This window comes from Solanum stenotomum, chromosome 11 (genome assembly GCF_019186545.1).
Source record: "Solanum stenotomum isolate F172 chromosome 11, ASM1918654v1, whole genome shotgun sequence".
NCBI lineage: Eukaryota > Viridiplantae > Streptophyta > Magnoliopsida > Solanales > Solanaceae > Solanum > Solanum stenotomum.
In genome coordinates this window covers 8,647,179-8,659,757 of record NC_064292.1, presented here as the reverse complement: position 1 = coordinate 8,659,757, position 12,579 = coordinate 8,647,179, and the positions used below count along the sequence as shown (strand labels likewise).

The 12,579-nt window shown below is 33.0% G+C and overlaps 1 protein-coding gene across 2 annotated transcripts; it reads left to right on the top strand.

The window, feature by feature from the left end:
- The first annotated feature begins 3,174 nt into the window (after window positions 1-3,174).
- On the top strand, window positions 3,175-11,710 carry LOC125844063 (F-box/FBD/LRR-repeat protein At5g53840-like). Of its 2 annotated transcripts, none has more exons than XM_049523298.1 (5): window positions 3,175-3,272; window positions 3,475-3,524; window positions 3,611-4,510; window positions 4,583-4,753; window positions 11,280-11,710. In XM_049523298.1, exons 2-5 carry the CDS (start codon window positions 3,480-3,482, stop codon window positions 11,583-11,585), a joined length of 1,422 nt encoding a protein of 473 aa, XP_049379255.1. In that variant the 5' UTR covers window positions 3,175-3,272; window positions 3,475-3,479; the 3' UTR covers window positions 11,586-11,710. The 2 variants fall into 2 exon arrangements, with proteins under 2 accessions (XP_049379255.1, XP_049379254.1); XM_049523297.1 differs by having other exon boundaries at window positions 3,602-4,510.
- Window positions 11,711-12,579: the final 869 nt, after the last annotated feature.

The following is a 12,579-nucleotide window of genomic DNA, read 5'->3' as shown; positions in this document are numbered from 1 at the left end:
AAATACAAATATCATTCAGACAGACATAACATTACAAAACAATTTTTATATTCAATCAAAAAAACATTTCATACAAATATCATTCAAATAGTACATTCCAAACACTTTCATACTATTTTAATACAAATTTCATACAACAAATATGTGCATTATTTTTACGAAAATACTCCATTAAAGTCACACAAATTTATACAAAAATGTCAACAATAAAATTTCAAAATTAATACAACCTTAAAACACTTATCATACAATTCGTCAAAATTTCAAATAACTTTTTTTTCAGATTACTGGACACGCTTTCATACAAATTTCATACTTTCTTAATATACATTTCATACAACAATAATCATACATTACAAATATCTATATCTTATCGTACCAAATAATTCATTTCTAACTCACTAATTACTTTAGAAATGACAACATTTAATCTAACACACTGAAATTTATAATTTAATACCAACTTAAAACACTTGTTATACAATTCGTCAAAAATCCAAATAACTTTTTTTACATCTTACGAAACACTTTTTCTTACAAATTTCTTTCCAATAATTCTATTAAATTCATTCATAAATATACAATTACTTTATACTTTAAGAAAAAAAAATACACAAAACAATCACAAAAACAGAAAATCACTAATATTATACATTTCACAACAGTTAATACGTATTATGAACAAAATGTATTGTTTATACAAAAAAAATATATCACATTCAATATAGTGACGATGTACAAAAACAAAATCACAAAATATGATTTACAGTTTCATTTTTTTTTTCATTCACTGAAATCCAAATACAAATAGTAAACAATTAAAAATACTAACCTGAAGGATCCCATCTTCCGGCATGTTTAATTAATATTGATACGTAGTTGTCCATCACAAAAAAAATAGGATTTTTCAAACAAAAAAAAAACTTCAATTAGTCGCCAGTGACAAAATTTCTGGAAGAAAATTGAAGAGAGAGAAACGTGGAAGAAAAATGGATAAAATCAGATTTTTGAATTAATTTTAACAAATTAGAGTGAATTAAGGAAACTGAATATTCTTAATTAGTTTGAGATTCCTTAATTCATGCTAATTAATAATTATCTTAAATTAATTCAAATTTAATTGACACCCTTATTTCCGTTTTTTTTTTTCATTTTTTCCTTATTAATTACATATTATTAATTAATAATAAAAAATCATAAATAGATTAATCATTTATTAAATAAATGAAAATTGATTTTTAAAATCAGATTTTTGAATTAATTTTAACAAATTAGTGTAAATTAAGGAAACTGAATATTCTTAATTAGTTTGGATCCCTTATTTCATGCTAATCATTAGTATCTACAATAAATTCAAATTAAATTACTGCCCACAATTTCAGTTTTTTACTTTATTATTTCTAATTCTGTTTTTTTTTTTTAAATTTTCGTTTATCTTTTTATTTATTTTTTAAGTTTTTTCCAATTAATAAAAACATTTTTTTTAACTTGTTATAGCCTGGAATTTTTAATGTTATAGATTGAAAGTCTAAATCTACTATTATAGCTTGAAATTAGTACTATAATATATGTCATATATGAAATTTACACTTTAGTCATTTGAGGTTTATTGCAAATTAGGACTCTCAAAATATTACATGTGTCATATATATCATTTAAAAAACGGAAAAGTGCCTAAAATACCCTCTAAGTACTGAAAATGGCACACAACTACCCCTCATCCATCTATTGGCTCCCAAATACCCTCCCCATCCACCTATTTCCTCACAAATACCCTCTCCATCCACCTTTGGGTCCAATTTTAGCCACTTCATTAACGGACCACTATTTTAAATAATTAAATAATCTTTTTAATTACGTGGCGCTCAACAATTGGTTGCCATTTAATTATTTAATATAATTTTAAACCCACTCATTACCCACCCATTTTTAACTAAACCCGCCCGCCCCAATACAAAAAGAACCCAACTAATAAAAAAGAACCCTATAACCTTCGTTTCCAAATTTTCGTATTGTTTTGGGATATATAAATTTTAATTTTAAAATATTGATTTAATCCAATCAATATAGCTTCGAAGTTTAGTCAAATTGACTATCGAGAAGTGAAAAATGATAGTACATATTATGGGACAAGAGGAGTAATGATCTATTCTCGTGTTTAAACAACAAGAGTACAGGTTGCATAAATACCTTTGTTTTACTCCCATGACTGCCGAACAAGAAAAAATGGAAAACAACATAAAGAGAGGAAAAATAAGTAACTAACATAAGAATTCAATTTTAATTATCTCACGGCATTTCATAGGTGGTGCAGTGTTACATAATGTGGCTAACATGCATGCATGTCCTCCAACTGTAGGACAGTTAGCTATAGCAAATTCAGACTATGAAATTGATTTTTTTTATAAGGGACAATTTAACTGCAGAAAAAGACAACACAATTGATCTAGTAAGCATCAATTACTTCTAGAGCTTAACCATGAGGTCCCAAAAGTCCTTGGGTATGAACAGATATGCAAAAGGGAAACATGGAAGAAGGGTTGATTATTGCACCATCTTGTCCTCTAGGTTCCAATATCCTAATTTCTATAAATGAGAATGAAAATTTACATGTAAAATATACGTGACCTTTTAGGAAAAGGCCAATTTCAAGTTGGATTGAGGATCATGAAAAATGGAGTGTAAATTTGGGAACGAAGGTTTTAGGGTTCTTTTTTATTAGTTGGGTTGTTTTGGTATTGGGGCGGGGGAGTTTAATAAGTATTGGGGCGGGTTTAGTTAAAAATTGGTGGGTTTAAAATTATATTAAATAATTAAATTGCAACCAATAGTTGAGCGCCATGTAATTAAAAGAACTATTTAATTATTTTAAATGGTCCTCTGTTAATGAAGTGGTTAAAATTGGAGCTAAAGGTGGATGTGGAGGGTATTTGTGAGCCAATAGGTGGATGGAGAAAGTATTTGAGAGCCAATAGGTGAATGAGGGGTAGTTGTGTACCATTTTCAATACTTCGAGCGTATTTTGGGCCCTTTTCCTTTTAAAAAATATGTTTAAAATATTATAAAAATAATTGAAAACAAAATTATAAAATTAAAACAAATAAAATAATGCTTTTGTATCTAATAGTATATCATATATATATATATATACATATATAAGGCAAAAACTATATATAATATTAGCCCTAGTCTGTCGTCCTCACGGTAAGAGCGATTTCTCAATTTGGAACAGCGCAGCAGCATCTTTCTTCTTCTTCCTTTAGTAATTCCAGGTACTCGTGAATCCTACTCTGAATTTTTGATCTTATAAAAAAATAGTGTGTTTTTGTGGTACTCTGTCTCTGTTTTATCCTTTGTTTTTGCATCTAAACTGCAATCAAGGTCCCCTTTTTATTTATTGTTAGCTTTCGGCAATGATTGTATCTTCCTGGTTGGAACAAAAATTAAAAATAATACAAACATTATCTTATGTAGAACCCATGGAGAAAAGACTGCGACTTTCCAACAAATTTGCTTTAAAAAAGGTGTTTTTCTCAACCCCATATCTCTTTTCTTCAGTCTCTTGTCATTCTTGTGGTTTGATCAATTTTTTTGTTTCTAGTGTCAAAAGGAAGTCTGCATTGCACAAGAAGATCGTGTCAGTCAGTTACCTGATGAAATTCTGGTATATATATTGTCTTTCTTTACTGTTAAGGAAGCTGCAGATACAAGTCTCCTCTCAAGGCGTTGGCTAAACTTATGGACATATATTGATCACCTTGATTTTGATGCTACAAAATACTTGGATCAAGTGTTCGTGCAACCCAAGCTACAAAAAGGGCATATGGACAAGTATCTGACATGGGTCAACTCTGCTTTGCAAAAGTTTAAAGGCCAGAGACTTGACCAATTTCGTGTTTACTTTGATTTAAACAAATTTGCTCAGCACGACATTGACAAATGGCTTGAACTTGCCTTTTCTAAGAAAGTTCAAAGACTAGAGTTAGACTTATTAAGGTGTGGATCATTCACTCGTAATTTTGATTCCTGTTATACTTTTCCGGAGCGGCTCCTTGGTCTTGGAGATTCTTCTTCATGCTCTAATAACCTCCAAATTCTCTCACTTATCAACCAGAATTTCAAGTCTCTAAAAGTGCTTATATTGAAATCTGTAAATGTGACGGGCCAAGTTCTTGAGTTCTTTCTACGCAATTGTCCATTTCTTGAAAGAATGCAAGTTCATGGATCAGGAACATTGAAAAATTTGGAAGTTGTTGGTCCGTCCCTCAAGTTGAGACACTTGGAGATATATAGCTGCTTCAATGTAAAATCACTTAAAATTTGTGATACAAATCTTATATCATTAAGGACTTCAGCAGGAAAAGTATTACTGCTTAAGAATGTCCCGATGCTGGTTGATGTAGAGATTTTGGGTATGCCATACACCCATTTATTGGATGACATATCCTCTCGTCTTTTGTGCGTTCTCTCTCAGCTGGAGGTCCTTACAGTAGATGCTTGTATATCATTGGTTAGTGAACAAAGTTTGTGTCTATCTACTCTTGTTTTACTAGCCTAGCACTAACTGGTGCCTTCTCTGTAGTTTGATTATCCGCACGAAGATTTGGAGCATTACAATTTTCCTGAACTTACGAAGCTCAAGAAATTTGTTTTTATTACATTTGGAAATTCACTAAGAGTGTCAGGCCAGAGTCTCTTAGGTTGCACGTCTATAATAAGGGCTGCCCCACAGTTGAAGGAATTTGAACTACAGGTAAGTATCATGCCTTTTCCTCTTTGGTGTACAAAAGTCTGATTTATTCATATTAGCAATTCTGGTTCATGCAGTTATTGATGCTACTTCTTTAATAAACTTGGTTATTTAAGTCGTTGAGCTTGAGTTGAAACAATTGTGAAGAGCTAAACTTGAATAAATGGTACTCTTGCATTTTAACTCATCTGACTGTGCCAATATAAAAGTCCTGCCCTTACATAGGTGTCATTTTAGATAGGTAGTAGACAGCTCTGTCGTCACTGAGCTTTGATTTATTATCTGTAACAAAGAGCTTAAAGTCTCATCATTTCATCAAAGAGCTTAGAGTCTCATCATTCCTCCAGTTTCTTGAATATTTTTTACTGAATTACTGCACTTGTTTAGCGTAATGGAATGACCTCAGAGTGTTGGGATTGTGGTTTCAGTTGTCGATTGTGTTGCTCCAAAATCTTAGGTTTCCACCTGTTTGTTGCCAGTATATTATATGATGGAATTGGGAAGTACTATACAGTGATTATTATGTGTTTAATAAAACTACTTTTTTGAGAAAAGGTAACTTGTATTATAAACACAGGAATACTCATGACGTATTCCAGTAATACTTACAATCAGAAATACAGAAGTGTTGCTGTTTTCCTATAAACTCAAGAACTCTAAGATACTAGGGATATCCTCATTTTCATGAGGATATTCATGTTTACACCAAAAACAGAAAAGAGCTAAACATTTCAGCTTCATCTTCTCCATAGAGCAGCTCTTATTCTCAAAACATCTCTGATTCCTTTCCAGCCAAATAGTCCACCAAATGCAGTCTGGGACAATCTTCCATCTCTCCCTGTGCCCTGACTGATTTCCATCCCGATTCCAACATGCCAAAGTTTCCTTTATGTTTCCTGGCATAGACCAATTAATGCCCCTTTTATTGATGAAAATTTGCCGAAGTTTCAATGTCTCCTTAAAGTGTAAAAAGAGATGATTTATTGTCACTGTCTCACATTCACAAAAAAAACATCTGGAGCACAAATCGAGGCCCTTCTTCATACGGTTATCCTGCGTGAGAACAACCTGTTTTGCTAAGAGCCAAGTAAAACAGGCCACCTTGAAGGGCACCTTAACTTTCCAGATCATTTTCCATGGCCAGTAGCTTGATTGAGTGTGTGTCCTCTGTGAGTTTCTGTAAGCTGTTCCAACTGAGAATCTCTCCTGTGTATCTGGAGCCCATAACAGTTTGTCTTCACTGTTACAGAGTTCCTTGTATCATTCTAGGATATTTAGAAATTCAACCATTCTATTCACCTCCCATTCATTTAAAGGTCTTCTGAACCTTAAATTCCAACCCTGAGCATCTTTTATAAACCTACTTTCTTGTCATAATTATACTGGTTGGTTTCAAATGAGAACAACCAACTAAGAAAATTGAGAAGTAAGTTGTTGCCTAGCTAGTTAGATGGGTGAAGGAGGAATGCACTGGGGTAGAGGTTTCAGAGATGAGGGATTACAAAATGTTGTTAGAACCGAGGGGAACTTCCAAATTCTAATAGTAGGATTCGAAGGTGGCATCCCGAATCCCAATCAAATGACTCCAGGCTCAAAGAGTCGGAATCGAGCCTGGATGGTATTGTAGAGGAGGCTTAGGGCTTCACATGGTATCTGATGTTTTCTCTCTCTTAAATATTTATTTTTTCAAAAATCAAGTAACGATTATATAAGGGAAAAGAGAAAAAAAACCCGAACTTGTATCGGATTTCTTGTTACACTTATTCTTTGAAGTTGTTCTATATGAATTATTTTGTAGTAGAATAATACCATAGGAAGTGTTGATGTGGCTTTTACTTTGCACCTCCATATAGTGCATGAAAAGACAAATACAAACTAAATGATAGAGGCTCTAGAGTCCAAAAGATATAATTTTTCTTCTACTTTTTAGGCCCTTTTCTAAATCTTGAGCGGTGATCCGCCACTTGTCCCACCAGGCCACCATCCATGCCCCCCACCCCCGTGTCTGATCCAGGATTTTTTTTTTGTAGCTGAGTAGATACACAAATTATGTTTTTCCTACTCATGAGTGGGTGCACGCACTTGGCTAAAGTTGTGTGCATAATATTTTCAATAAAAATCAAGCAATAAAAGTAAAAAAAATTATCTAGGGTGTGTTTTGTATGGAGAAAAATGTTTATCTATTTTCATGATTGGTGGTCAATATATTTTGTGAAATATTTTTTCTAGGAAATCAAGCTCCTTAAAAATGAGGAAATTTACTTTCCTAATGGAAGTAGAAAACATAAGTTCCAAAGCAATTAAATCATATTAGCATTTATAACTATAAAAAACAATCATATAAATCACTATAGACATAGAGAAGTCAATAAAAATAATTTTAGTTACTAGTTAAATTAAATAAAAAACAATACATATCACAATAAAAGTAATAAAATAATAATTAAAATAAAAGAATTACCGCGAAACATTATAAAAAAAACTATTGATAATCTCAACCACAAAAAAACTTGAAAGGAAAAACACGAGTACGGAGCCAGAAGGGCAAAAAAATTGACCAAAAATTCCAAAAGGGTTTGAAATCAAAAGGGTAACATTTAAACGGTAGGGGAGACGCTGTTTAAATTAGGGTAGCAAGGCACAACAACCTATGCGCCTTACAAGGCGCAAGAAAACAGAGCCACCATCATTGTTTATTTTTTCCATGTCAGTACTTACGGTGGTACTTTTTGCACTACAAAATAGTATAGGGGTCGTAGGGACATCACAAAGAATAAGTGTGTAACTGGAAAACTGAGATAAGTCCATAGGGTTTTTATGCCTTTTCCCACTGTGTTATTTAAAAAAGCACCAAGAGGGCTCCAACCTTTACAAGTAGAAGATTCTGTTGTTCTGTCAACCTCCCAGTCATGCAATCTCCTTCTTAATCTAATATTAAAAGATAGCCTTTCTCTGTATTCTTCAATCACATCTTTTATATGGATAGCTATGAGATGTAATTCTGAATAAGTTATTAAAGCTTCTTGATCCGGCGTACATGAAACTTTATCTTCTTCTTGCAACTAAAAGCTTTCACAAGATTAAAAGAATCAATTCCATAAGTTCTAATGTACTTTCAAATTGTGACATCATCAGATGTATTGATTAGTTTTGCTTTTGAACATCTCATATCCTTGCCATGCTCTATGTTTAACAGCTTAATCCATAAATTGTTTTGCTCTACTGTGTTTTATCTCCACAAACTAATTCAACAATAGACACTTTTTTTAATACCCAAAGTTTTTATCTATGAACTACTCTTCTTAGAGAATATAGCTCTATTTTTATGCTCTTTGAATCAACTTGCCACATCTTTCTCCTTGCATTATCGAACCGTCTTTGCACCTTAAAAAATGATAGATACAGTTTCTTGCGGGTTGCCAATCTTCTCAACCTTATGTATCACTCTCTGCCATATTATTGCACTTCTATATCTGGCATTTAGAGACTTGCTCATGTATGTCTCAGCCTGGATTCTCAATTTAAACGCAGTCAAGTGCTGTCTCAAAGTGTAATAGTAGAGATCTCTGATGCATGATCTTCCGCTCCTCAAGTCCAAATAGAAATAGGGTATAGTCTGCATATCGTGTACATGAAAAATTTCCATATTTTCATTTGTACAACTTTCCCCAACTTTTGACTCCTTCTATCCATACTATATTCATGGCATAATGCAGCATCTTACTGAATGTTTCCATTGCTTAGGAAGAGAATGGGATAACGGGGTTCTCCTATTTAATTGCATATCCTAATTATATTTTTCCATTTGTTTGCAAACGTGTGGATTCAAAAGCTTCAGTAATATTGCCAGTTTACATGATTGTTCCACCGGGTCAAATCTTTGCTTGATCCTGTGTTGTCCCTAGTCTGAGGTGATAACTTATGAATGAATCATTCATCGGTGCTCTCATAGTAAAGAAGGCTTCACTCAAGGAGTGACAGATTTGGACGGAGTCTTGGCTTTGATGCTAAGGAGACGAGATCCATCGATCTGAATAAGTCTAGTACACCTTTCTCAAGTCCAGCTAACAAATAATTCTTGCTACTTTAATTCTATTTAAGGCTCCAAGAATTCATTTTCTAATAACACTGGATCTATAGTTTTTCCTTCCCTTTACAAATACATGCATTTTTTGACCTTGATATCTACTTGCCAATACTTGTTTCATCCTTGTTGTTAGGACCCCGGTAGTAATTTCATCCTTTTACCTTGTTCTTAAGAACCAATGCTGTGAATATTGCAGTCCAGCCTCTTGTAAAAATTTCTGTCTCATGAAAGAAGTGCAATGCACTGATAATGTCCCTTTCCAAAAAGTTCCTAGATTTCTGGTAAGAAGACATTATCTACCCATGTGGCCCTAAAGTTGTTATCACCACTAGACCATCTCCATTACTTCTCCGAGAAAATTTCTTAGTAGCCAACACTCTTCCCGTGATAATAGCTCAAGGTCATTGTAGCTGGAAGGCACCATCATTGCTCGGTTTTACTAAATAACTTCTCATAGCATTACACTCATCTGATGACCTTTGGATTTGGTAGTCGTCCATCTCTTACAAGTTAGTTTATATGGCTGTACTTTTTATTTGTATTGATCAATTTATAGTAAAACACTTAGTATTTTGTAGGGGTGTCAAAAATGAGCCCACCTATAGGTAACCCGCCCATAATTTTAAGGGTTGGACTTAAGATAATTTGAATTAGGTTTAATCTCAACCCCCCATTTTAAGAGAATCCTCAATTGAGCCCAATTTAATTTTCAATTTCAACCCATTTTAAGACTCTTTATTTGTATTGATGTAATGTATGTTCTTATATTGAAGGTATGAATTACTTTTGTTTTATATTTTTTAGGATTTATCTATCCATTTATAACTTTTTTTGTAATTTTCTTAAGTTGAATCTAAAATGTGGTTATAAAACTTAAATAAACAATATATTAAAACTATTGAGATTAAGCGGGTAAAGACCCAACCATTTTTAAGCTCATTTGAGCCCAACCCATTTGAGCCCAAAGTAAACTTAGGCGGGTCAAGACTCAACCCAATTTCTATTTCAACCCATTTTAATATCTCCAATTTCAACCAACCCGCCCATTTGACACCTCTAGTATGTTGTCTCATTCATTTAACCAGAAACACCTCAATTGTTGTTTCCAGGATGTTTTTTAGCATTGGTTATTTGTTCCAGTTCTACTAAGTGGTTCTTTTAGGCTTTTCGTTTTTCTATATCCGTTCACCCTTATCTGATCATACTTACCAATCCAGCAATCTGATTATGTATAATTTTTCGACATGCATTGTTGTTTGAACTCAAAATCTGCCTTTTAAGTTCAGTTTCCTTTCTATTAACCATAATCAGATTGCCAACACTATCATAAGATTGCTATTGCTGTTCCGCTAAATCAATGAATCCCTCTATAGCTTTTTTCATTTTCTCGAATTTGCATTAAGATTCGCCTATTCCCAAGTCTGCACTCTGCTGGAATGGGTGTATGATTGGTAATCATCATATGCTTTGAAAACTTGAATATCACATTCCAAAGAAATTGTATACACAAATCTCTGTGTATTCCACCTCATAAGTTTACTGTACATGCTATTGTATTTATACAAAACTAGGTCTAAATTCTGTACCAAAATAAATGAATTAAACAATGATTATTTGTACACTTGTCACCTAATTATTGGACTAGTTTGTAACAAACACTAACAGCCATTTTGCTCTTCACATGCCTTCCTTGTGCCTAGGTTGAGAATCTTCTAGACCTTGTACAACTGGTTAGGTTGAGAATCTTCTAGACCTTCTGATTAGGTTTCCTAGAACTTTTGTTCTTTTTGGCACAAATCTTTTGGTTCTTGAAAAGAAATGTTGGAGAAGGTTCATTTCGGTTAGCAAGTCCGGCATGCAGCTCGAATATGTTTATATGATAAGTCACTTATGTATTCTTTTGTTTCCTAATTTCTCCAAGTTAAGATTTTTCTCACAGAGAGTCTAGAACATGGATAATGAGTAGTGGTGATTGAATATTGTTGAATTAGTCAACTTGACTAGGAGGCATCTTACATGATAATGGGAAGTTTTCATTCAGTCGATCAAGGAAGCCATATATCCCGAATCTTAAAATTTAGATCCACAACCGATTCCAAGCAACTTAGTCTAAAATAAGTCGACCCAAACATGTTGAAAGAAGTTGCAATTCTCTCAGAAAATTGAGCACTCCACGTCTGTAATATTCTTGTCCATATTCCCCACTTTCCTTCCTCCGTGTGGTAAATACTTTAGGGAATTTGTAGAAGAACAAAGTAGTAGGAGAAGTCAAATGACATGAGCGATTGATAGAATCATGGTTCATCAGTGATTCCCCAAAGTTTAATTCTTTTCATTTAACTTGTGTCCCAAGAAAAAGGCCTGTTCAAAATTTTCTTTTATTAGCTTTACTGACTTATCTTATCATTATTTTTTAATTTGTGTTGTATATATTTACGGCAGGTGATGTCAATCCCCTTCGAGGCAAAGAAAGAGTGTAAGAAAGCAGCCATAAAATGCCCACTCCATCACCTCAAAGTGGTCAAATTTTTGGGGTTTTATACAGGCTTATTTCAACTTGAACTCGTTAGGTACTTTTTGGAAAATGGTGTTGCTCTTGAGAAAGTCATTATTGATCCAGGTACTCCATTTTTTTATCGTATCCCTCCGTGCCCTAGCGAAATCAAACACACGCAAACTTCGAGAAATCTTGCCAAGCTCCAGCTTGAACGTGAAGTGCCTCCGGCTATTGAGTTGGTCATACTTTAATGAAAATAATAATGTTATTACGGTTAAATTTGTGATACATAACGGAGGTGAATTTTTATTTCTTAGTAGATGTTCCTCATGCTTTGTTTCATTATTGAGTGATATTTTCACTTTTTGTGAGGTTTATTTTTCTTGCGAGTAAAATTTGATGTGGAAATTTCAAAACCATTTGTTAAAAATGACTTCAAAAAGGCTAAGATGTGATGTGTACATTAGTTGCGTTGCCAACTCTTCGAAAGTTATTTACTTTGATCCTCAAGTAGAATAGTTTGCAAGTTTTAGAATTTTTTTGTGAAGAGAGTAATATTAAGATTTAGGAAATTAACAGTTTTCGTTATTAATTTTAAGATTTGTATCTTGATAGGGGAAGGGTTCAGGTGAGTTTTGTGTAAGGAATTTTATTTCACCTATCATATTTAATTTTGTTTAATGGAGCAACTGTTTTGGTGGAATCTGGAGTCAAAATGGTCAATTTTTTTCCCAAAAAATGCAAAAAGGGCTAACTTAATTTTTGAATTAACCGAAAACAAACATATCGCTAGATGCCTTTTGAGTTAACCGACGGTAAATGCCGTCTATTTTATTTTCATAACTCGCTCACTTGTGAGCTTTTTTGTGTATATTATATTTTTTTTCTCTCACTCTTGGCAGAACGATTGTTTTTTCTTTCAAGTTTCTTGCTGGGATCTTTTATTTTATCTTTTTTGAAAACTAGTAATATTATTCGCGCTTCGCGCGGGAATTTAATATCACATAATTTACAAAATAATACTTAAATCCTATCAATCATTAAAACTAAAACATTATATTGTCTTACATATAAGATTACGTAGTAACAAACATTAACAAGGTAAAGGAAAATTAAAATTATTATATCTTATCATTTATTCTTAATAACATAGGCATAAATAAATCACTGTAAAAATACATACCAGAATCTGTAACATAAGCAATGGTGTCAGTGAGCCATTCAAGAGGAGCAAAGTACACAAAT

Excerpts from the sequence above, each read along its gene's own strand:
- LOC125844063 (XM_049523297.1), top strand. The coding sequence starts at position 3,480 with ATGGAGAAAAGACTGCGACTTTCCAACAAATTTGCTTTAAAAAAG. Across the intron at positions 4,511-4,582 it reads TAGATGCTTGTATATCATTG|TTTGATTATCCGCACGAAGA; the intron begins GTTAGTGAACAA and ends CCTTCTCTGTAG. Across the intron at positions 4,754-11,279 it reads TGAAGGAATTTGAACTACAG|GTGATGTCAATCCCCTTCGA; the intron begins GTAAGTATCATG and ends TATTTACGGCAG.